This window comes from Mytilus galloprovincialis, chromosome 8, assembly GCF_965363235.1.
Source record: "Mytilus galloprovincialis chromosome 8, xbMytGall1.hap1.1, whole genome shotgun sequence".
In the NCBI taxonomy this organism is placed as follows: domain Eukaryota; kingdom Metazoa; phylum Mollusca; class Bivalvia; order Mytilida; family Mytilidae; genus Mytilus; species Mytilus galloprovincialis.
In genome coordinates, this window is record NC_134845.1 from 75,386,236 (window position 1) to 75,411,996 (window position 25,761).

Here is a 25,761-nt window from a genome sequence, read left to right on the forward strand (position 1 = left end):
ATTCATACAATAGAAGTTTACCTATGAGGGTCTGAATGGGGTTTACAGAATAGAGAATACATGTACATGCAATAGCTAAAAAAATTTAGAGAATAGGGAAAATAAACCAAAAAAAAAGAATAGAGAATAATGGGGTGCAAAAGTCTAAAGAATATCTGTGCAAAATAAAAAGGTAACTTAGGTAACTGTAATAAAATACTGATAATATAATGATCAATGTACAGTATTGATAATTAATCTTGTAACAGAAAGAATAAATAGTAATATCATTTTCATGAGAATTTTACAGAATGAGAGTTATTTTTATAAAGGCTATTAAAAGAAAAATGCCCTAAAAATTTAAAGAATACAGATATTAAAAAAACCCATCCAGGTCCTCATGTCATTTACATTGTCAAAATATAGGACACACCATCTAGTCAAACTGGTTTTAAACTAGACATCTAGTCAAACTGGTTTGGTATAACTGACTGTTTCTTGCCCTAGATGTCTATTTCACAGTGACCTTATGTGTTTGTGCTTAGAGTACATTGTACTGTCATATTTATTGAATTTCTGTTTGGACATGACCTATACATGCAAAACAATGGCTCGAGATTCCAATTTTATAGGAATCAATATAATCTTTAAAAGTTTATTCTATATGAACTGATATTAGTATAATAAATTAGTATTTGGAATTTTATATCCTGGTTGATGTTTTTTTTGGGACCAAGATGTTTTCTTCATTCTTGTTCACATTATGATTATTTTTACCTTCAATGTACATTTAAAGATAGAAAAATATCAGCTCTCATTTAAAATATTTTGCAACTAAATAATCTTTCAGATTTTGGTGTAAACAAAAAACAAGACAGTGTAATAAATAAGCTGCAAGCATAGTCTATTTCTATAAAGTCAAGGAGATAGTGTTTTTTATATCTGAAAAAAATCTACCATGTAAAGAAATATACAATTAAAAGGCCAAAAATAACCCCAAAAATTCAACATTAACAAATTTTGAACAATTAAATCAAGATGCATAAAATATAAGTATTGGTCAGAATATATTTTTTTTCTCTTTAACAGTAGCACAATAACAATAAAGTGACCTTAATTTTGGACAAGGTAAATGGCATTAAGCCAAATTCATCAACTCCTATTGTATGAATGGGATAAACTGACCTTTCAATTCTCAAGGCTAAATAAGTATTTTATAGGCTAAAAACAGACTTACCTGTCAATGAAGAATTGTAATCTGAGTGATACCGATGTTATTCAAGTCACCATAATTCTAAAATCCATTTTAAACCGTAGAAAACCATGAAAAAACGTTGATGACGTCACGGTCACATGACTAAATTATGTCTATGGGCTGATAACAAAATAACGTCAGCCAATCAGAAAACGCGTTACATCCAAAATTAAATAATATATTGTAAGACATATAAATAAGCATGGAACTGTAATGTACCGTGTGAAAAACATACATCATATGGATGTAATACAATGACGTTAATCAAGTTTGAAAATAATTTAGTACAAAGAAACCTGATAACATAACATCGTATATGCATAATATATTGATCTTACGTTTCACAGTCAATGTAATGCTGGCGATCTGAGAAGTGCTTCGTTTTCTTCTAATTGCTTGCGTTGGAGGTAAAATATCACAGTATAGCGTTTGTCCATCATTACTAATGTCAGGAGCCCATACAAGTATGCCTGTAATTCTATAGGACATTCTACTTGGATCAAATTGAGAATTAATCAACAAATGCTTGCTACTAAAAACCTGGTCATCGATCCTCATTTCCATTTTGTAGAGAGGGACACCACCAATAGATATACATGTCCATGTACCAAATATTCCTTCTGTCACAGTTGTTGGACCAGACAGACTTGGTTGTTCAGGAGTTACTACAATTTAAAAATAAATACCCGTTGAAACATTCACTTACGTTTGTTTAAGTTTAAATAACTAAATTCTGAGGAAAATTCTAAACGGGAAGTCCCTAATCAAATGGCAATATCAAATGCTCAAACGCATCAAATTATGATGATAGGTAAAAATTTCAAACTTGCGGAACCGAAATAATTTTAGTCAATGTAAAAACCAAACAAGTTAGAGCTAATAGGCTAATTCAGATTTTGGATGATGAACCAAGAATGCTTTTTTTGATTGGGTTCAATACATACTAGAAATCAAAGAAACAACAGTGCGGCTTGTATGGCTTTCCTTTTAGACGATTTTTTTTAAATTCTGAATCATAAATGACCCCAACCTTAGCAGCATTATACCAGGTTCACCTTATATGTGATATACATTTCAAATCTCATTGCTTGAAGCTGCTCCTCAAGACTTTATAAAACTCAACCAGTGTTCGAGCGTAGATTTGATTAATCAGGGTTATGCCAAAGAACGTCTTTTCCTTTTCTAAAATTGTTCATAAGTTGCTAAGACCTTGTTGATAAATATTGTATTAATATTACAAATGATACATAATTTTCTTGAAGAATATATTCTAGGTACTGACGTTGTTGATCCTCTTAATTGTGCGTTATGGTGTTCTTTTTATGATTTTTGTATATTTTCGATCTTTCGTGCTTAATTCATTTTTGATAATATTCTTTTGACGTTGCTCTGTATTCAAAACTAGTGTTGTTCTTCATTTTTGCTTATTAGCTTTTTCTACAAAGTGTCTAAATGCCATTTGTTTTCTTTCTTGACATAGTTGTTTTGTTTTTACAGTGACTAAGTATATAACCAAATGTTGACCGGGAACCCCACGTTTGACATGTTTACCTATTATGTCAGTTTATTTTGCTCACACATTGTTGTAAATATAATTAAACTGAAGTGAAATGTTTAGCTAACCATACAACCAGACTTAATTTACAACTGGTTTACATAAGAAAATGCCTTGACCAAATTAAATGAATGACAGTTGTTATCCATTCGTTTGACATGTTTGATGTGTTTGATGTGTTCGAACTCTTGATTTTGTCATTTGTTAACGGAAAATCAGTTCCGAGTTCTCTTTGAAGTTCAGAATTTTGTAATTTTAGTGCTTTGTTTTAGCATAGATTTTTTCCTAAAATTTGTATTTTGTTGATACATTAATTCAGGTTTTAATAATCGAGAAAAGACAATATTATCAATGACTTTGTGTTGACAGTATAGATCATTAACACAAGTGTTTGAGTTAAGAATACTTAAACTTAATCGTCAAATTTAGAAATTTTCCTATACCAATTAGGTAACAGATTAGATGATAAATAATACATACAACTCGCCATCTATGATTGATATAAACCCATTCATACATGTAATAAAAGTAACGAAATTAATATACAATGGTGTGTCAGACAGTGGTTTAGGGGGATACTTACGAGATAAAAATAAGATGTTCACAATCATACCTGTTGGGGATACCTGGATTATAGCTGTTCGAAATGTACCCATTTCATTCGTTGCTTCACAAACATAGCTGCCTGCGTCACTTCTGGTTACGTTATTAATAGTCAATGAAGGAACTGTGACAGTACCACCAGAATGTCTTCCTGATTTTATTATAAGTTCACCGTTCTGATACCACACGACCTGAGAAGGTGTACCATCGATTTGTACTCTTAATGTAACGGATGTTGAGTGTTTTGGATTGTAAAAAGTCTTTGAAGCTTTTACTTTGAGTTTGGATACAACTGTCTTTGGAGTTGTTACTGGCGGTTTGGCTACAACATACATATTCAAGATTCATCAGAAATCAGCAAGACTTTAAACATTATCCTATTACAACAAATACATTCCAATAATGTAGGATAATCGAACCATAATCGTAATAAATATGTGATGTACTTTTAATAGATACAATATAACTGTCGAATTTATCAGTATTCGTCAAATTTCTTTACTTACATGTATATGAATAAAATGTGGCATTATTCCTAACTCAATGAAATACTTCTGGGCCGATATATATTGAGTAATCCATTTTTGTCACATTTTTCGTAGTTTTTTTTATTGTGTTTGATACTCTTAAACTTTGTATTTAATAACCATCAAATGTTAATGATAGACAAGTCGTATATCAATGGAACGCACTTTTGTAAAATTTGTAAATATGGTAAGTTTTATGTGTATATGAATAACCAAACATAGTATCTTAGATTTGACCGATCCCTGTCGTATTTTCATCCCTGTATAACTTTGTCATACAAACCACAAATTTAAAGATTGTGTAAGGGCTAATATATTTTGTGAACGCAGAATCTGGTAAAAGGAAAACAAATCTAACAGAATATAACATAATAGGGTATCTTATTTTCAGCTTAATACTAAAAGAGTTATCTGCGTTGTAGTATTGACGTAACGTTACGGAAAAAGAAACTTATTGAGTTTATCATTATATAGTGTGTATATATGATTACGAAGATGTTAATGATTATATTAAGAATAAATAAACTCAGAGCAAAAAAAAAGCAATTGAATTACTACTGTATATTTAATATGCCTGTATTGTTTAATAATATACATGATCATCCATCACAATTTGTATATTTGAGGACAGATAACAATTAGAAATTATTGTAAAATTGTCAATAAGACCACTATCCATCTCAAATAATATGTCAAATCCACTACTGATCTAAGAATTAACGTTAAGGTAGCGAGCCAATGGGCTGGCTTCAAGATGATTTTGATAAGCAAACGATCAGCAAATTTTGTACTTAAAGATGATAATGCATGTTTTATATATTGCACAATATAATAAGAAAAAGACGCATACGTTTTATAGATAGCTGAATTGTGCTTGTCCTTATTGTGGTCTTTCCATCTGTAACTTCACAAACATAACTACCAGCATCAATGATAGAAACATCCCGTATCACCAGTGCGGGAAATGAAACATTACCACCAGAATACCTTCCTGATATTGTAATCAATTGGCCATTTTTGTACCAATTAATGGTCGTAGGTGTTCCTTGAAGTACTACGTTCAACGTTACAGTTGTAGCTTCCAGGGGACTATATATGACCGTTGATACTCTAGCCAACAATGGCCCTATAAAATATCATATGTATTTGATGCATCAATTAAGAAGTACGGAAAATATGTTTCTTAATAATGTAGTACTGTCTTTTGAAATAATATAAAAACCAAATAAAAATTTATTGTCGTGTTTGTTAGATTTATCAGATAAAATGAACGACAGACATAAAAACGGTAAAAAAAACATAGTCTCATTTTTATATGAAAAAAAAAATAAAAACGTGTGAAAATGTTAAATAAATTAATATAAATGTACTAAGATATTAAGAACTTGAACAATAAAAGTTAAAAAAAAAAGACCCACGCCAAAACAACAACAATCTCGTATCTCTAAAAAATGGAAAGGGTTCAATAAATCACAAACAATACATATGTTTGTCGTGCTTTTGATCATAACAAACCTACATTGGTCAAAAGCATTTCGGAATTAAAGTCATGTGATACCCCAAATTAAAACAAAATATGCATATGTTTTTTCTAACTAAATGGATAGTTTTCATTATAAAATTTATGTGCATATACTTTTTTCTGAAGAAAATTCTTTAATTTGACGACATTACTTTGTTTTTTTTAATTGGTTGCTTATGTAAAGCAAAATTATATCCGGGTGAAATTTGATCCGGAGGAAAAAATGTCACAGTAGTTGTTATTTTTTTATCCGGAGAAAATATTTCCCTGGGATATTTTTTCCTTTGCCATGAAATTTTATCTTGGTAGTTTACTTATTGAATAGTTATTAGAAAAAACTTATCCTTTAAAAATACAATGAAATAATAATAGTGTATTTGAAATAAAGCGAAATTGTTAAAAAAAAATGTATTATAATGGGAAATAATTTCACAAATTATCCTTGAAAAAATTTCTTGAAATATTCAAGTCAATATCATCCTTTTAAAAAGAAAATTATCATGAAACATAGGGAGGAAAACCATAAGTAATTTCAAAGATCGTAATTGTGAAAATAATATCATGATTAAATAAGGTTAGTGAAATACATGTAAAAGTGAGTTGTTCAGATCTCAGTACAAATATAAATTTAAAAGTAAGGTAGAAATATAGTTGCATTACTACTGTTAACAGTGATAGAAGAATTTGATTATGATGATATTTTTAACTATATAAATAGTTTTGTCTGGGGACAGAGATGTAGTTGTTGATTATATGGAAATCAGATAAATCATAGCATAACAATATATTGGAACAAAAGCATGTTTAACAGTCATCTTTTTATATAAATGAATATATAAAAAATAAGATTCAAGGAAAAATTTCACTATAAAATAGATTCAGAAATATATTATATTAATATCTATGAGCGTCACTGATGAGTCTTTTGAAGACGAAACGCGCGTCTGGCGTACTAAATTATAATCCTGGTACCTTTGATAACTATTTAAAATATAAATTGCTCATAATTACCTCCCTTTGATAAATTATGCAAATTTGGTCTATCTTGGTGAAACATTTTATAATTATAGTCAGGTATATTGATTGTGAGTAACTTACATATTAGTTAATGGGACTCTATTTCACACGGTTCTGTGAAATATAGTACGGCAAATATATATCGGTACATACTATCTGCATAACACAGATAGATATCCTCAAGATAAAATATCACAGAGGAAGAAATAAACCGTTACACTTACAGGAAGCAATTCGCCGACATATTTTCCGTATGGAATTGACCTTAGTGTGACCCCTCTCGTAAAAGTCTGGGGGTCGCAATGCGCATGGATATGTCATTTGAATAAACTATTATCTGATTGTATATGTTATACACGTGTTCGATATTCATGCTTCTTTGTTGATTGTTTACTATAAGGTGACAATCGGTAAACTACAGCTTAAAAGCACATCAATTTAGTAGCTGCCATATTTTTACATCATAACAGACAGAGAGAAAAGAATTGACGATCATACGATATGTTTGCGTAAAAAAAATGATAAAATCGTGCACAGAAGACTAAGTTTATGATATATACACGCATTGGTTCAAGAATTGGATAAACATTATTTTTCACCAGTCACTCGTTTCATATGACTTCAACCTTCATACCATGCAGTCAATTCCAAATGTTTAAAATGTTAAAAGGTATATATGTAAGAAATACATGCCAATTTACAGTTGATTATTATCTTTTTTTAGAATGGCGATAAAATTGCATAACAGAGGCGAAACAAGCGTAAGGTGTGGAAAACCAAACACATAAACAAAGTTGAGCAACACCAGGTGAAATGTTTTGTTTATAACAAATAACAATTTGGTTGAGTAAAATGAGTATAACCCTTACGTGTAACTGTCAATCGTAAGCTAGTGGTCTGAGACCTGCTGAGTGTTTGTGTATGGGTAACATCACAGTACAGCGTTTGTCCATCATCTCTTATATTTGGTGCCCATAACAGTACACCTACGACACGGAAAGACATGTTGTCTGAATCATACTGTGAGTTTACCAACAGCTGATGATCATCGAAAACCTGCCCACCGATCCTCATTGACATAGTTTGGAGAGGGAAACCGCCAACAGATGTACACGTCCAGGTACCAAATGTGTCTGCTGTTAGGGATGTCGGTCCAGAAAGCGTTGGTATTGCAGGCGTTGCTATGAAATATAATCATAAAATTCATATAAATTTGCTCTATAAATGTATATCATGTATTACATGTAACACTCAGAAACAGGTTCATTCCACCAAAAGTGATAGATTACCTCAAACGTGCCATATAAAGTTAATGAACTGCAAAACATAAATATTCGCCCAAACGTATCACACCCAACAAACAAATCTATATAAGGTAAAATGTTGCATTTTCATTAACCATCAATTGTATTTATAAAACACACACACACACACACTTGCCCACTGTTATAAAATTAGTTTACGCATATTTATTTATAGTGGATTGGTAAATAAGTTATTGCAACTTATTTTTAATCACTTTGTGGGTGAGATTTCTGCCTTGTAGTGGCACAAGCCTGCTCTTTTTTTAATTCTACAAGGGTGTCTATTACGTGCTAGAGATGTGGTTCTCTCTTAACACGGGTTAGTCATTTAACTTCCCCATCTGACGGATTATCACTGTTTCTCAAGACCATACTTGCAAATGGTGTCAAGGCAGAGTCGAAAATTCAGTCGCTGTTGGAAAGATTGACAATGGCTCTTTGAAATTTCAGTCACATCTTCTGAGCTAAGCAGGCCGTGAGATACCCTTATATATTATATAAAAGTAAACGATGAATTTAACTGTATAAAACTTATTTGTTGCATGCAAATTTTATGTTTTGTTTCGAAATATGCATGACATATTTTCCAAAGAACATTCAGGAAACAACAGTCGTGATGTAGTGGTTAGTGCATCGGACTACTAACACATAGGTTCCTTGTTCGATTCCCGTTCCACGGTCTCACTATTTAGCGACAACAAGAATTTTAGCGACAACAAGCGTCAACAAGCGACAAGAAGCGACAACAATAATTATTTTAGCGACAACAAGCGACAAGAAACTATTTAGCGACAAGAAAACATTTTTTTTTAATTAAAATTAATTTTTGCAATAAATATTAAAAGAATATGCAAAAGAAAATAATTTTAGCGACAAGAAAGTTAAAATTGATAGAAAAAAATTTACATAATATTTTATCATCTATTATGAATAACAGCCAGTATTACGTTTAATTATTGTATTATGAGATTCAGGATGTAAATTCAGGGACTGAAATTTCGGCTCTCCCTTGACACCATTTGCGAGTATCTCTTGCACGTTAAGACACCCATGTAGATTTCGAGAGCAGGCTTATGCCGCTACAAGGTAGCACCCGCAAAGTGGAAAGGAATTTATATAAGTTGTAAAACTTGTTTCCCAATCCACTTTAAATAAATATGTTTAGACTAAACAATAGTCAGGAGATAGTTTGTGTTAAAAATAAACTTGCAATCACGCTAAATATTAACAACAACCGTTGCACACACTAATGCTTATAAATGACCACTTAATCAATAGCTGAAGCACTGAGAAAACGTCGTCGATTTCTTAAATGTTAAGTACCACCATTTGAAATCTTAAACAACAAAAATAATATTGATAAAAAACAACAAAACACAACGTAAAATACATTTCAATAGTTCTTTTTCTTATCTAATGTCTGTTTATTTGAAGAAAAAAAAACGTTCTTGCGTTTGAAGATTGACACGTTTTGAGGAATAACAATTATAGGCCACATTTTGGGATGTGAAATCAGACACACTTGGGCGATTTTGGATTTTAAGGACACGTTTGAGGGTACTGGATACATTTTGGGGATTGAAACGTTTTGGAGTGTTACATAGATACTCAAGAAGTAATTTTTATGTATTTTTGATGATATAAGTTATCACAATGGTACATAAATAAAAAAGATTTATAGTTGTATTCGACAGAGAAATTCTTTCAACACCAGAATATTTTTAAAAGGTCCCCTTTAATCATTTCATCCTGAACGAAATGGGACCCTATTTTAAACTTGTATTAGACAGAGAAATTCTTTCAACAGCAGAATATTTTTAAAAGGTCCCCCTTAATCATTTCACCCTGAACGACACAGGACCCTATTTAAAACTTTAGGTAACAAAAAACGCAAGGGTAAATTTCCAAAACGTTGCAATACAATATCTTCATCAATTGACAGAATTGGTCAAAGCTTTTAAAGGTTATGTATTTTTAAATGCGATTCTTTATAGTGATCAAGCAAAATACAAAAGAAGTAAATGTTTATATAGGTTAGTAACGTGTGCCCTCTTTTTTTTGTTCAAATTGTTGAGCGAAAATTTAAATCCGCTAAATCAGTTTTAACAATTTCATCATATGTTTACTTTAAGTGACTAATTGAGAAAGAGGGACTAACGCTCCATTTACATATATAAGACACACACCTTTTGGGGCTAGAATAATGGTACTGGTATTTCTTATGTCAACACCATCTGTAAGGGAACTGACGTAGTTTCCGGCATCAGTCAGCAGCACATTTTGTATGTTCAGTGAAGGATATCGTGTATTGCCACCTGACAGTCTAGAGTTTGAAGCAACATCTATCTCCTGGTTGTTTTTAAACCATCTGACACCGGTCACATTTACAGAGTTCACTTCGACCGCTAAAACAACAGACTCTCCAACCACAGGCTCATATAACGTCTTTTTAACCCTGACTGCCAGTAATGCTAAACAAAAGGTAGAACATTTGTTACAACATCGTCAATATATTTAATGACAATTAATGATCAAATTCAAAAAATTAGGAAGGCAGGGTTTTGGTTGATCCTTTTATTTTATTTCAAGGTAATTAATAATGAATGATTCAAAACTTATCGCGTTCTTTAAGCTTAGGAATAAAGTCAATGCTTTGACGACACAATTGACTGAACTGATATTATCATGACGGCGTGAGGAAGGGGTGTTTCAGATATTTCATCAAATAAGCTATATTTTTTTCTTAACGGTTAAAATCAAGCCGCAGCGACGCACTAAAGATAGTTATACCAATTACTAGATAGATACAAAAATAGTATTTTAGAATAATTGATGAACGATCGTTGAGGGAATACTCATTAGAATACCTCTGACAGACAGTACTATTGTAATTGTCTGAACTGTAGTAGCGCCATCTGTTGCTTCAAAAATATATCGTCCAGCATCACTAGTACTGATGTTTGTGATGGTTAGAGAGGGAACAGAGACAGTACCGCCTGAAAATCTTCCAGATAGAATGATAAGATTTCCATTATGGTACCAACTAACTCTATTCGGATTTCCTCTAAGTTTTACGTCGAGTGTAACGATGGATGACTCTGTCTGGCTATACATAACTTTTGAAGCTATTGCTGTCAATGAAGCTATAATAGAAATTTATTATTTTAGTAATAATATCGATATTTGCTTCTCACTTTTCCATTTAATAATATAGGGTCATTGCATGAATATTGGGGAATATTGTCCCGAGTAGAATTTTATACTGCACGAGCTTGCGAGTGCAATATATGTTCTACGGGAGACAATATTCCCCAATATTCATGCAATAACCCTTTTATTGTATAGCAATATAATATTTGAAAGAAAAATTGGTTTAAACTAAGATTTTGTCGTTGATGACGTCACGAATTTCGATGATTTATTGCACTAGTGCAATATTGAAATTTATTGCACGCTAACTTTTGGTTACTTTCTGTGGGAAATATTATATTGCTATACAGTAATAGCCCTTTCATAAACTGCAAAGTTCAAACATATATTCTAATATCTTTTAAGGAATATCTTTTTAAATATTTATACTATGTTGTGTTACCCAAAAAATATATTCTTTTATTTAGTTCAACTTTTCTAATTTCTCGGTTTTATTACTCTCGTGTTTGTTTTTGGTCATCAAACATGTCAAACTGTTTGGATGTTGAGAACTTTGTAGACGAAACCTGAGTCTGAAGTATCACAATTATAAGCCTGGGAACTGTGAGGCGCTGTTATTAAATAACTGTTTACTATTTCTAGATACTGAGTCTATGATTATCACTGTCCTTTGAGGGCAGTTATGCAGGTTATTTTGGGATGGCATATTTGAAATCGTCTTTCTGGTCGTATATTAAAGTTTCTCTTTGTTTAGTACCAATTCAATTCATTCTTGATATGATTGATACTTCTAGCTTTTTAAAACTGCAATTTGGCTGCAATAATTCCCCAAAACTGCAATTTAATTATTATTACATAACATATTTTGAAATTGATATGAAAGAAGAGAGCAAGCAACTTAAGCGTATTCATGGATTTTTATTCTTGCTAATAGGCCAGAACTCAACAATTAATTCAAGATTTGTTTGACAGGTTACCGGTATTAGAGTCGAATAGAATTTAAAATAATGATCCATTCATAATAAAACTTAAATCAATTAAAAAAAATCAGCTCCGGTCTGCTTTCAATACAAACAAAACCCCGACAATTATAATTGTAAGGACCCATTTTGTGTCCATTAGACGTAATTCAGTAAAAATCTGTCAACTATATTGAAATCCAACCTGATCTGTAAATCATCAATATATACTACTTGCAAAAACTTAGCTACAGTTTTTCATATTTTATAAAGCCGCGTTAGAAGATGCTCGAGAAATCTCAGTAAAGTTGGGCAAGTGTTAAAACAAAGAGTTGTTTTTAATTTCGTGGGCAGTACGTAGACTTGAGTATGCGCCAAAGCGAATAAGACACGGGTCGATAACGGTCTCCGAATTTGGATATTTTCTAAAAAAAATGGCGTTTTCTGGGGGGAAAAGCAACTATTGTTGTGATAACGTGGCTTTTGGTTGTTTCTATATATGCTAACACTTACGCTCTACTGTCAACTGCAAACTAACGGTCTGTGGACTTATTGATGTTTCAGGATGTTTAACGTCACAGGAAATCTGTTGTCCATCGTGACCTAGCTTTGGTGTCCAAGTTAGTATCCCTATAACTGTGTAGGACTTGTGAACTACGTCATGCTGAGAAAGCGTCGCAAATTCGTTACTCTTGAAAACCTGGTCACCAATTCTCATAGACAAACTTTGAAGAGGGAAACCACCAACTGAAATACATGTCCAGGTACCAGTTGTTCCTGCTGTTAGAGACGTTGGACCGGACAGAGTTGGAATCTCTGGAGATGCTATCAAAAAGATTTCAAACATTAAAATAATAAAGTCATTGTGACAGCTGGAGACGCTTTATGCAATTCTGTTAACGAATTCCTATCTTATTAAAAAAGATCATCAAATATTCGTTTAATAATAATTTCATTACTTACAGTTCTAATTTAAAATTTGCGCTTGAATAGTCGAATATATAGGTGCGACTAAAATAATTATATTCAAAATGCTGTCGAACAGAAAACCAGGGTATTTTGCCGTGCAACGGGTCATCAAAGACCAATTGGGTTGTAGCAAGATTTCTGTACCGTAAAACCAACTCATCATGGTGTATTTGTCTATGTTACAGTAATTTAGGGTAGCAAAATTTCCACTGATTTCAAAGAGAGTACACAAAATTTTCAGATTTTCCAACGATGTAAGAATATTTTTCTACATCAGAATTTAGTATATACGATAAAAAAAAAAATAAAACAAGTCCGTGTCCCTAGTACACGTATTAAAATTAGAAGGATCATATCATAGGGAACATGTGTACTAAGTTTCAAGTTGATTGGACTTCAACTTCATCAAAAGCTCCCTCGACCAAAGTCTTCAACCTGAAGCGGGACAGACGGACGGACGAACGGTTGTTTTACCCCCGTATAATTGAATGTGTTTTAAATGAAATAGACAGGACTACCATAAATTGATTTAATATATGACCGTTCGCTCGCAACATAAGTTAATCTATACCAGTAGACTACAAACATAGTAAATTTTACTCATCAAGTATCATGGTATCTGTATATCTGGTTTTGTTTACAGAAAGGTCGATTGAATAAATTAAATTTGATTACTTTATAAAACAAATTGTATCATTACTTCAAGAATTTCTACAACTATTTGATATCGAAGTCGGATCAGGAAAAAAACTCCAACCTTTTGGTGATACAGTAATGTAACTGGTATTTCTCATCACAAATCCGTCAGTTACTGAACAGCTGTAATTTCCTGCATCGCTTAGTTTCACGGTTTTGATGGTCAAAGAGACAGTTTGTGGATTTCCTCCAAAAAATCGAGAGTCTGAGTCGACATAAATCTGTGTGTTGTCCTTGTACCATCGGACTTCTTTTATATTAGAGGGAGTGACGTCGATATACAAAGTAATGGACTCCCCAATAGTAGGCTCATATAATCTCTTCCGTGCAATTACTTTAAGTTGAGCTGAAAAGGAATTTGATTGACTATCTAGTCATGGAAACATTTTTTATATACAATATATTATGTAAATGGTGTTCTTTATTTATTAAAAAATATCATATTAGTTCAATGTTCAAACCTCTAAGATCCATTCACCGAAACACGGTGATTTCATTTCAGAATAACTCTATGAAAAATCTGGGTTTTTTTTTTTAATTGATACGCCTCGGGGAAAGGTAAGCTACTAAAGGAATAGTAAAAAATAGTGTCTATCTATTGTTGGTTTCCTACTTAACGTCCAGTCGCATATATTCTTGCATCCCCCCCCCCCAAATAAAAATTAACAGATATATGTAGTTTTTTCAGGGTAGATCAACCGTGATAAATGACAGAAAATGTGAAATTGACACTTGAAAATGAGCAAATGATGGATAGGTGACGACACTTTGACTTAGAAACATCATTAGTCATAATCATCGCATCGAAGTATATGTAATGTATGTTCAGGATGTTTAATTGTTTTACCATGGCGTTGTCGAATCTTTTTTAATCCATGCATGGACTTTAATTTATTTGTTTGCGATGTTGTTGTTTGTCCTACTAAGACTATAGCTTTGGATTGCTTTCGATCTATATTTGAAAATTTGAACAATGGTAAAATACAAAGAAAACGGCGAAGCACGATCATAGCAATGATGAGCATACCTATTGGAGACAGAAATATTGGTCTGGTTTTAACGGTAACAGTGCCGTCTGTTGCTTCCAATACATATTGGCCTGCATCACTCATACTGACGTTTTGGATGGTCAGCGCAGGCATAGAGATTGTTCCTCCAGAGAATCGACCAGATGTAACAACCAAATCATTGTTTTTGAACCAGAAGATGTTAGTAGGTGTCCCGGAAATTACTACGTTCAATGTAACGGTACGTGTCTCAGTTGTGTTGTAAAAGGTCTTTGTAGTTCTCACTGACAATGGAACTACAATATAGATAACAATGCTAAATATTTGAGACAAGCATTCAACTTTGACATACATGCAAGTTTAAGAAAACATGATAAACAAGAATGTGTCCCTAGTGAACGGTTTCCCCATCTGCACTATCATTTTCTATGTTCAGTGGACCGTGAAAATGGGATAAAAACTATAATTTGGCGTTAAAATTAGAAAGATCATATAGTTTCAAGTTGATTGAACTTCAACTTCATCAACAAGAGTGCACACGCTGAAATGTCTCGGCTTCTCGACTAATCATTGATATCATGTTGAAAGTCCTGAAGCTTTACTTCAACTATCACATAAAATTAACATACTCCAAGGAAATGAAGTCAAGGTAATATAAACCAAACGAGAAATACATATACACCTTTCAATCATTCAATACACTAAATATAGTTGACATATTGCTTATAGTTCCTAAGAAACAAGACTTCACCAAGAAAAATAACCACTGACCAATGAACCATGGAATTAAGGTCAAGGTTAGATGAACCATGCAAGGCAGACATGTACAGCATACATAAAAGATAGTTGACCTCTTGCTAAAAGATTAAGAAAAACAGACCAAAACACAAAAACTTAACACTGAGCAATGAACCGTAAAATGATGTCAAGGTCAAATTAAACTTGCGAGACTGATATATACTTCATAAAATATTTCCTTACACCAAAAAAGTTGACCTATTGCATAAAGTATTAGAAAAATAAACCAAAATCTCAAAAACTTAACTTTGACTACTGTACCATGAAAACGAGGTCAAGGTCAGATGACACTTGCCAGTTGGACATGAACACCTTACAATCATTCCATACACCAAATATAGTAGACCTATTGCATACAGTAATAGAAAAACAGACCAAAACACAAAAAGTAAGAGAGATATTAACATTACACAAAGTAGTCACTAAACCATTAAAATGAGGTCCAGGACAATTTTCGTGTGACAGACGGAAACTTCGTAACATATGAGGCATCTAAATACAAAAGTCGCAGGCTCGACAAAAACTACCTTGACCGATAACTTTAACCTGACGCGGGGCAAACGGACGAACGAACTAACCGACAGACGAACGAAAGAACGGACGGACGAACGGACGGACGAACAGACCAGAAAACATTTATGGGCAATAAAAATAAATAAAGGCAACTGTAATAAACTGCTGTTCAAAAGTCATAAATCGACTTAGCGAAAACAAATCCAGGTCACAAACCAAAACCGAGGGAAACATCAACTATAAATGGAAAAAAAAAAAACACAACAGAAATACTTAAAAGCTGTTTGCAGAACAGGTGCAAAACAAACCCCCAATATATCTTGTTAAAAACATGACATCATAGACATAATAAATATGTGAATACCTTCCAGAAAATAATTGTTCAGATTATTGGTCAGGTGTGGCTTGGCCGCTTCGGATGTTTTTGAAGGAGAAGGATGATTTTAATATTGCTAAAATAGATGATTACAACAACACTTCTGTGTCAAAATTTAATTCGTATGTTTTCCCTTCATGCACACAAAAACTCAAAAATAAACATGATATATCTGAAATTTAGACATTATTTAAAAATAAGAAGATGCGGTATGATCATTGCTAAAGGAGACAACTACATTGTATCAAGGAATTTCAAATGTAGTCGTTAAACAATTGCGAGTTCATACGGTCAAAAGTAATGGTTTTTTTTTCTGTACAAACTTTTTTTTTCGCCTGCGGAGAAAAACAATCTATTTTTTTCGCGACAAGTCGAAAACAATTTTTTTCTTTCAATTTTAGCATTATATATAGTGGCAGCTGAGGGTGAAACAAACAATTTTTTTTTCTCAGAATCAAAAACAAATTATTTTTTTCTCCAAAAACTGGAAACAAACTTTTTTTTCCAAAAAAAAACATAGGCCCCCCCCCCCCCCAGAAAATCAAATGGTTGCTGCCTAAACAGGTCCAATAGAACGGTCATTCGGGACACGTAATTTATGACGTCATTGTTTGGTATGTGACGTCGCGAACGTCAAGTTTTCATATTTTCATATTTTTTGGCACACTTAATGCAACTATAAAAAATACAAAACACACAAAAAACACAATAATAAAAAAAATATTTTTAAAACAACAGCACGCAAATTGTAAGGTAACCCAGGTGGTTCGGATAAGTAATTGAGCAGAACTCAAGGTAACCCAGTACTATGGATCAGAAAACAGTTCATAATATAATACTCTCCTGTTGAAATATATGATAAAGGCTAAAGCGTATAAAACAAGGCAAAATCCGTATCGCATGCCGTATCACCCTCGACCAATATCTTCCCTCGGGCCTAAGGGCCCTTGGGCTGATATTGGTTTTTTTTAAATTTTATAAAGATTAGACCGTTGGTTTTCCCGTTTGAATGGTTTTACACTAGTAATTGTGGGGCCCTTTATAAGCTTGTTGTTCGGTGTGAGCCAAGGCTCCGTGTTGAAGGCCGTACATTGACCTATAATGGTTTACTTTTTTAAATTGTTATTTGGATGGAGAGTTGTCTCATTGAAACTCACACCACATCTTCCTATATCTATATATGATACGGATTTTGCCATGTATTATTCTCTATATACAATATTATGAGGGCTATGTCAGTTAAACAGAAAATCTGTCTTAAGACGGAGAAATACAAAAACTCCTGAGGGCTTTGTCAATAAAGCAGAAAACAAGGAAAAGGCAAAAAAAAAAGCAAAAAAAAAAAGCAAAAAAAAAAAAACCAACACAATATTCAGAAGTCCTAGAGTTCTTTGAAATATAACAGCAATACGACTTTGAGGAGATCACATTGTAGGAATGAGTGGCAACTTTTGAAATGCTGATGACAATGGCTTTTTTAAAACCTTACTTTTTCAGAATGTAAATGTGTTTTTTGGATTAACATTGGATTTAATCTTTTTTTTTTCAAAATGCACATTTTATGATTTTTTAAACTTAGGTACAAAAATCTGACTTAAATGATTAATCGATATATAATATAGAAATATCTTGACAAATATTAGATCAAAAATAAATGCTAATCTACATGTAACATACTTTTCGCAGATAATTGAATAATACTCGATCTAACTGTATCCGTGCCATCCGTTGCTTCACACACATAGATACCAGCATCACTCACGGAGATATTTTTAATGGTCAGTCCTGGAACGAATGAAGTTCCACCAGAATATTTATTTGATGTTGTGATAAGCAGCTCATTGTTTTTGTACCACCTGATCTCAGTTGGGTTTCCTTTGATATCAACGGCAATTGTGACCTTTTTTGTCACTTCGGTATTATATGAAGTCTTTGGAGTTGTCATTGATAATGGGGCTACAAAAAGAAAACATTTATTTTAATTATACGGCTGTTTTAAACTAGGATTAGTATCGTTAGTGACAAGTTGAAGTGGCAAGGAGCTTGAATTACGTCGCGTAAGATATTTTACTACAAAACAAGAAATTAAAAGCCTTTTTACGATACAAATAAAGTGTACTAATTTAATGCAATCGGTATTCTCCTTGACACAAAATTTCACACTCTCGAAAAATATTAGATTTAGTAATTACCGATCCAAGGCAGCTTGATGTGATATGCATGCAGAATATATATATATATAAGTGTCTAAGAATGTAACTTTAACACACTAATGAGTGTTATACAATTAGTTGTTATATTTTATATACAGTAACTATTCACGCAATATTTCACTAAACAAATTAGCTTCATCGGGTGTGTGCATCTATCTAGGTGAAATCGGATGCATGAAAAACATATATATATATATATATACCATAGCTTGATTGCTAGCTGTACCATGAATTCGTCATAAGGTAAGATGTACAACCCTCCTTTCGAAGCAGCCTAATCTTACAGATAGATTAGTTATCTGTCGGACTAGTCTACTCTTAAAGCGATGTAGTTTACATGACTAAAAGTGACTTCACGTTTCAGCTAGGAAGCAAGCTAACCAACGATATTACCTTTACCTACACACTCAATGCAATCAGCTGTAAATATTTAATACTTCAGGTGCCCGACTGATTACAAAATGTTTCTACTTATATAGATATAACGTTTTGGGATATCATCTTCATTAATTGTAAACTCACTTCTCACTGTAAGCTGTAAACTAACTGTCTGTGGATTATTTAAAGTTTCAGGGTGAGTAACATCACAGAAAAGAGTTTGTCCATCGTGATTTATGTAAGGCGTCCAGGACAGCATCCCAACAACCCGGAATGACATGACGGCTGGTTCATATTGTGAATAAATAGACATATCATTACTGCCGAAAATCTGGTTACCGATTCTCATCGACATAGTTTGGAGAGGGAAAGCTCCATGTGAAATACATGTCCAGGAACCAGTCGTTCCTGCTGTTATAGATGTTGGACCAGTCAACGTTGGTTGTGCAGGTGTTGCTACCAAAAGAAAATACAACTTCCGATGTTCAACATGTAAATAGTTATCATGCGCTATAGTATGTAGTAACTTAAAAGTTTCAAATACTTTAAGAGACACATGACCATAGATACATTTGTATATGTAATTGAGCAGATTGTCTGAAAATATGAGATCTGCTTGAATGAGCTACAAAATATTAAGAATAGCTTGGCTTGCCGAGAATTCCCCTTGTTTAAGTTGTAAATACAAACAGGTTTTAGATTCGTTCAAAACGGTCAACCTAATACACATTGTATGTAGCTATCAATATACATACATTGCACATTGGAATTTCATAAATGTGATATGAACATGTAATGTACCCTTACGATTTTTGTTTTTTGAACTAAATATCAAAATCATAGAGGTTTCAGAAATAAATGCAAATTAGAATTAGTATCTTTCCATCTGATTAAACTTCGTTTACGATAAATTAAAAGATTTGAATAACGTTTTCTTAAATTTGATGTAAAATAATTTTCAACTACAATGTATATATAATGAAAAATAATAACCTTTTTTGGTAATTGTTCAAGATAAATTATCTTCCTTTACGGTTAAGAAGGTTACTTTTTTAATTTGGTTTGTTTATGAATGTTAATTTAAAACATCAAGTATCAACACATGTGAAATGGAAAGACCGAGAGAACAATTGTTTTTTTTAATATCATAAACAAACCTTTCAGAGAAAACCGAATTGCACTGGTGTTGTATACTAACTAACATTTTGAAAATTTAAGTTGTTTACATCTGTTAACAAATTTTTCGGAGATACAATTATGATACAGGGGTTATTTATTAACCAACCTTTCGGAGATACAGTGATTATAGATGTGTTTCTTTTGTCTCTGCCTTCGGTTACTGATGCCATATAACTTCCGGCATCGTCCAGATCAACCCTATTGATGGTCAAAGAAGGAGTCTGGTAGTTTCCTCCGGAGTATCTGGAGTTTGATGCTGTGTCAATAAGATTGTTATTCTTGTACCAACTGACTTTCGTAGCTTTACCAATGATAACCTCAACCACCAGAGTGGCGGATTGCCCAGTGATTGGCTCATACATTAGTCTTGGTGTTTTTATTGTAAAATTTGCTGAAAATAGTTTTAAATAATTTTGGTATATCTATCATGCATACATTACCAGATACTAATTTAATTTTTCGAATCAAAGGCGAGTCCTGATTATTCGTCCGCCATTTTTTTCCATAACATTTCTTAAAAATGTAAATATTGGTTCAAACTCAAACTCAGCAACAAAGATTTATCGCCCCCTTCCGACTGACTATCATCGTTTCTTCAAGAACATACTCACAAATGGTGTCAAGAGATAGCCTAAAATTAAGTCCCTTAAATTTTTACCCCGGATCGGGTTTCGAACCAGAAACCTTTGTCTTTGTGTTTGTAGTCCGATGCGCTGACCACTAACACCACGGCTCTCAATTGCCTTTAATATAATTGTACATGCAAGATGTGGTTGGTATTAAATTAGACATTCACATTGGAAATAAGAAGTACAAAATTAAATGTTCAATACAATGATTACGTTGTATATATATGAATATGAATAAAATTGAGAATGGAAATGGGGAATGTGCCAAAGAGACAACAACCCGACCATAGAAAAAACAACAGCAGAAGGTCACCAACAGGTCTTCAATGTAGCGAGAAATTCCCGCATCCGGAGGCGTCCTTCAACTGGCCCCTAAACAAATATATACTAACCCTGTTTAAACAACAACAAAACAAGAGGGTCTCTGATTGACAGCCAACCGGATTTTTCTCCATACAAAAGCTATTTGCAAATTTCAAATTTGAATCCCCGAACAGCATAACATCGGAAATAAAAGAGACTATAAAGTACACACACATGTACGTTTGTTCAACAATAGTAAATAATAACGAAAGAAATAGGCTTATTAAATTACAACTTTAAAATGAAACCACTGTAGTATGTGGTCATCCAAATAATTTTCCAGAAACGTACTTTCAAACGGTTTTTGTCTTGCAATATATGAATGGTCGATAGAAAAATTATTGTGAAATTCACACTTAATCTGCATTCAATTACAAAAAAGCAAAGCATAACTAATTTTGAAAAGATTTCGTCAAATCGTTTTTAAGTTATTTCACGGACACTGTTTGGCAGTCTCCCGCCCGAAAACTGTACGTCAACAAATTAATAACCAACATTTCCTTTTGGAATTCCGATTGATAACACTCTATTTAGCACTCCACAGTTATGTGACTCCAGAGAAGAGATTGAACCATGTTTTGTTCAGTAGTACAAGTGTAAATTTCGGGTTCAAATTAGTGTCCATTCCAGCGATGATTCTGAAAGTATATCAGCATCTTTTGACTACTTTGGTTAGGTGTTAATTTAGCATGAACTTTTGAAAGTAAATTTGCGAGAAAATGATTAGAAAGACCCCCATTTTTTTTCTTCTAAATTTTGATAAGGCTATACACCAGTGTTGAAGTAATGTATGTCTTATATAGATATAGGAAGATGTGGTATGAGTGCCAATGAGACAACTCTCCATCCAAGTACAAATTTATAAAATTAAACTATTATAGGTCAATGTACGGCCTTCAACACGGAGCCTTATATGCATTGAAATTGAGGTTTATAGGTATTTTTAGCCTGAATGCAATTCTTAAAGAAAACAATTGAAAACAAACACCTTTTGTTTCCATGGATACTGAACTTGTGCATTATTTTGTTACATATTTGGAATTGTCTGAAAAGAAAAGGATTCTAAATATGTCTACATGTTTGGGTATCAAAATATAACAGTTGCTTTATCCATTTCCAAATGCATGTTCATGTTACTGCATTTAAGATTCAATTTCACCTTGAAGTGGAGTGCTACCACAGTGATATTCGAGGAATGATAACGGGATTGAAGTAACGATATTTGGAACATATCAGCCTTTATCTGTGAAAAGAATTAACATTCCATAACAATCAACCAGCTAGTGATGGCGTCCGTAAAATTTACGAAGGGGTGATTTCAGCTTCACCACTTGGAAGTCTTTGTATGATAACTTGATTGTGAGCAGCATGCAACTCTCTATCAAGAAAATCACGATTGGAAGTGCAAGCCTTGTAATATCGTTACGTATCAACTCCGTATGCAGACGATTCGGTTTAGTTGCTAAATAGAAATGGAAAGTACACAATACATTCAGTCAGACGGCAACCCGACAAGACATAACAAAATACAGATAGGGGTTAAGAAATGGTTGTAAAGAATATGTGGATGTCTATATTCTATATTTCAATCTCTTAATTTGCTACTAGCTAGAAAAGCTGTCTCTAACAGAAACTTTCCAGCAATCAAACAGTCGCCAAGTCTAAATGGTGTACAATGACAAGCAATGGTCCTTTATTTGGTTTACAGAATTGGAAACAAAGCATAGAGAAAAATGGCAAAAAAATTAAATAATACTAAAACAAAGCCCCCTCCCCACCCCCCTCGCCCAAACCCTAAGGTATGATAAGTTCACAATTTTTAAATTGTTAAATAACTTACATTTTACTGACAAAAGCAATCCAACTGTTTGAGCATTGTTTGGTCCTAATGTTTCCTTGTGATAAACATCACAATATAGCATGAGTTTGTCATTGAGAGTAGATGGGGCCCAAAATAGGGTTCCGATAACAGTGTACGATTTTCGTCCTACAAGTCGGGTATTAGTGGTAAATCCTTTGCCAAACGAGGCACTCCCTAATCTCATAGACATATTCTGTGCTGGATAACCTTCCTCTGATACACACGTCCATTTTGATAATGTTCCTGTTGTGAGTGTTGTTGGTCCAGTTAGTGTGGGCGGATTCGGGGATCCTAGCGAAAAATATAAAATTAGAGCAAGTTAAAAAGGAAAAAAAGGTTTAAAATTTTGAACTTTAACATGTACATGTAAGAGCTATGTGCAGCAGATCTAAATCGACATGTAAGTAAAACACCTTGAAATTCTTTGTAATGATAAGTTCGTGAGGACATGCCCTGTCTTCAGCACCGTCAATGTATATCTCCGAAATTAGAGCGAAGAAAAGTTGAGTAACACATAAAAGATAACATCTGAATTATTACTGTAAATACGGTATACCATATACAAATAAGATGTGGTATTATTTCTAATGAGACAACTCTTAACCAGAGACCAAATGACATAAACGTTAAAGGTCAGCGTACAGCCTTCAACAATTAGTAAAACACATACTGCATAGTCAGCCACACAAGACTTGATATATCTACTATATGTATATAAAATTATGCAACTAACACACCATGTAACTAATATTATATATGTGCCGGACCATGATATTACAATTAAAGAAACACATTTGAAAATAAATCAGTGAACACTAGCATTTTAACAATTAAATATGAAAAATATGAACTGAAAAAATGTTAGAACTCTATCTGTACCGAAATAAATGGCTTATAATTGAAACAATTTATTAATGACTTACTATATACCCGTATGAACTGAGTTCTAGATAACGGGTTCTGTAAGACACCATTTGCAGTCTGACATTCGAAAACTTTATGATGATCTGTTTCTACTGCCGTAAATGTATAAGAATTGTGTGTTGTGCCACCTGTATATGTCGACGTATCATCTATGACAGCATCATTTACGAACCATTTGACCGTTGGTGGTGGAGAGCCTCCGTATACAGTACAGGTCAAGGTTACAATGTCACCCATCATTATAATGTCGGGTCCTGTAATAACGGGCGAACCAGGGGGCACTGGAAAGGAGAGCAGACGAAAAATAATTAATCTATAATCTATATCAAATTGTTTCCACGATCGACATATTTTTGCGATTTTAGCAAGTTGAAATATAATGCGCTGATCAAAAGCCGCGATTATGTAAATTTTCGATATGTTACATAAATGTGAAAATCGCGAAATCAAATCGCCGCGAATTGGGATAGAAAGGGATGACCACGAAGAAAATCAAAGTACTGAAGTACTGAACATCGGATGACCGCAAGTTCTTGTGGATGGTCCGACAAGCACTTGTCTCAGAAAAAAAATCACATCTCTATACCATTTTTTTTCTAGGACAAATTTGTGCCAGTGATAAATTAATGACAGGGAATTCATCTTCACCGTAATGACTATTATATTGTAGCGATACAAATCAGTATACTCTGTTTTATTTGTCATATATTATATTTTTTGTATATTACAGTTACATGTATATATAATTGTAATGCATTTGTATATATCATTCTATTCGACTAAATTAATAATAGTGCAGTGCAAGTGCATGGTGGACACGTCACTCTTCTGTAATAAATTTTTTAAATAGAATGGATTTAAGTAGGCATTCGTATTTTCCCGCCAAAAATGTTTAATCATCCATGCAGAGTTATCGTTCCTTGAGATTTCAAACGTTTTGAGATATTCTTCCGCATTCGTGTGAATATATATTAATGATTTTTTTACTTATATGTTATAACAAACCATTTTGATTTTATCAATTTATCAATTTAAAATTAAAGTATTTGATGAGTATTAAAATTTGAAGAAATGATTTATAACAAGCGATATGGAATGCTAGTTTGCACTTAATGATTTCTACGTATTCATCATGTTTATATATCGGTTAAAAACCAAAAACGAATATTACGTAATGGAAATCTAGGCGATAGCAATACAACAGAATTCCCTCAAGGTCATCCGCTGTAAAAATCCGCGAAAATAAGTTGGTTTACAGTTTAGAAAATAAGATGTGGTAGGGTTGCCATAAGGCAACTATCTACCAAAGTTCAAATAAAGAAGAAAACATGAACATAATATAATTCAAAACCTTAATTCTAACTTCAAAACAACGATTATCACTGTTCTTAATATTTTCTTAATATGTTCATAAAACAAGAAAATGTCACCAGCTACGAGAGCATGTACATGTACCACGCCAGCATTTTCTTAAAAAATCTTCAAAATCGTACTGAGTCAATTACCAAACCACAAATGCAACTTGCACACTATAAATTCTTTTTCTGATCAGAATGTCAAAAAATGTAGTCTAGGGCTATTAAACGACTTTGAGGGGTAAAGATGTTAAGTGAATAAATAAAAACAAAAATATCAAGCTACATACATGTAGAGTTCTACTGATACTATAAGTTCATGTACGATGTATATTCGTTTAATATGCATTTTTTTGTAGATTTCATTTAAAATTTACAGGAAACAACACATATTTAAAACTGTATAGTAAACTGTATTCCTGTCATGAAATCCTGCTACTGGCGAGAACATTCCATTGGGAGCACTAATAGAATACACATTATACAGCAATAGCCAGTGTACCAGATCACAGAGAAACAATTTGCGTTCGATGTATTACATTCTTACCTTGGGTCAACACTGCAATTGGTCTTTGCAACACCAGAAAAATACATAGCAGATTGAGGCTTCGATGTACATTGCCCATCAT

The 25,761-nt window shown here is 32.9% G+C and overlaps 1 protein-coding gene across 1 annotated transcript; it reads right to left on the reverse strand.

The window, feature by feature from the left end:
• Positions 1-177: 177 nt before the first annotated feature.
• Positions 178-25,761, reverse strand: LOC143043777 (muscle M-line assembly protein unc-89-like). The gene is made up of 16 exons (XM_076215956.1): positions 25,680-25,761; positions 23,777-24,058; positions 22,833-23,144; positions 20,107-20,391; positions 18,966-19,277; positions 17,908-18,186; positions 14,564-14,839; positions 13,598-13,882; positions 12,385-12,696; positions 10,630-10,905; positions 9,949-10,233; positions 7,328-7,639; positions 4,770-5,045; positions 3,403-3,714; positions 1,573-1,899; positions 178-185 (listed from the first exon to the last, which is right to left on the reverse strand). Exons 1-16 carry the CDS (start codon positions 25,759-25,761, stop codon positions 178-180), a joined length of 4,221 nt encoding a protein of 1,406 aa, XP_076072071.1.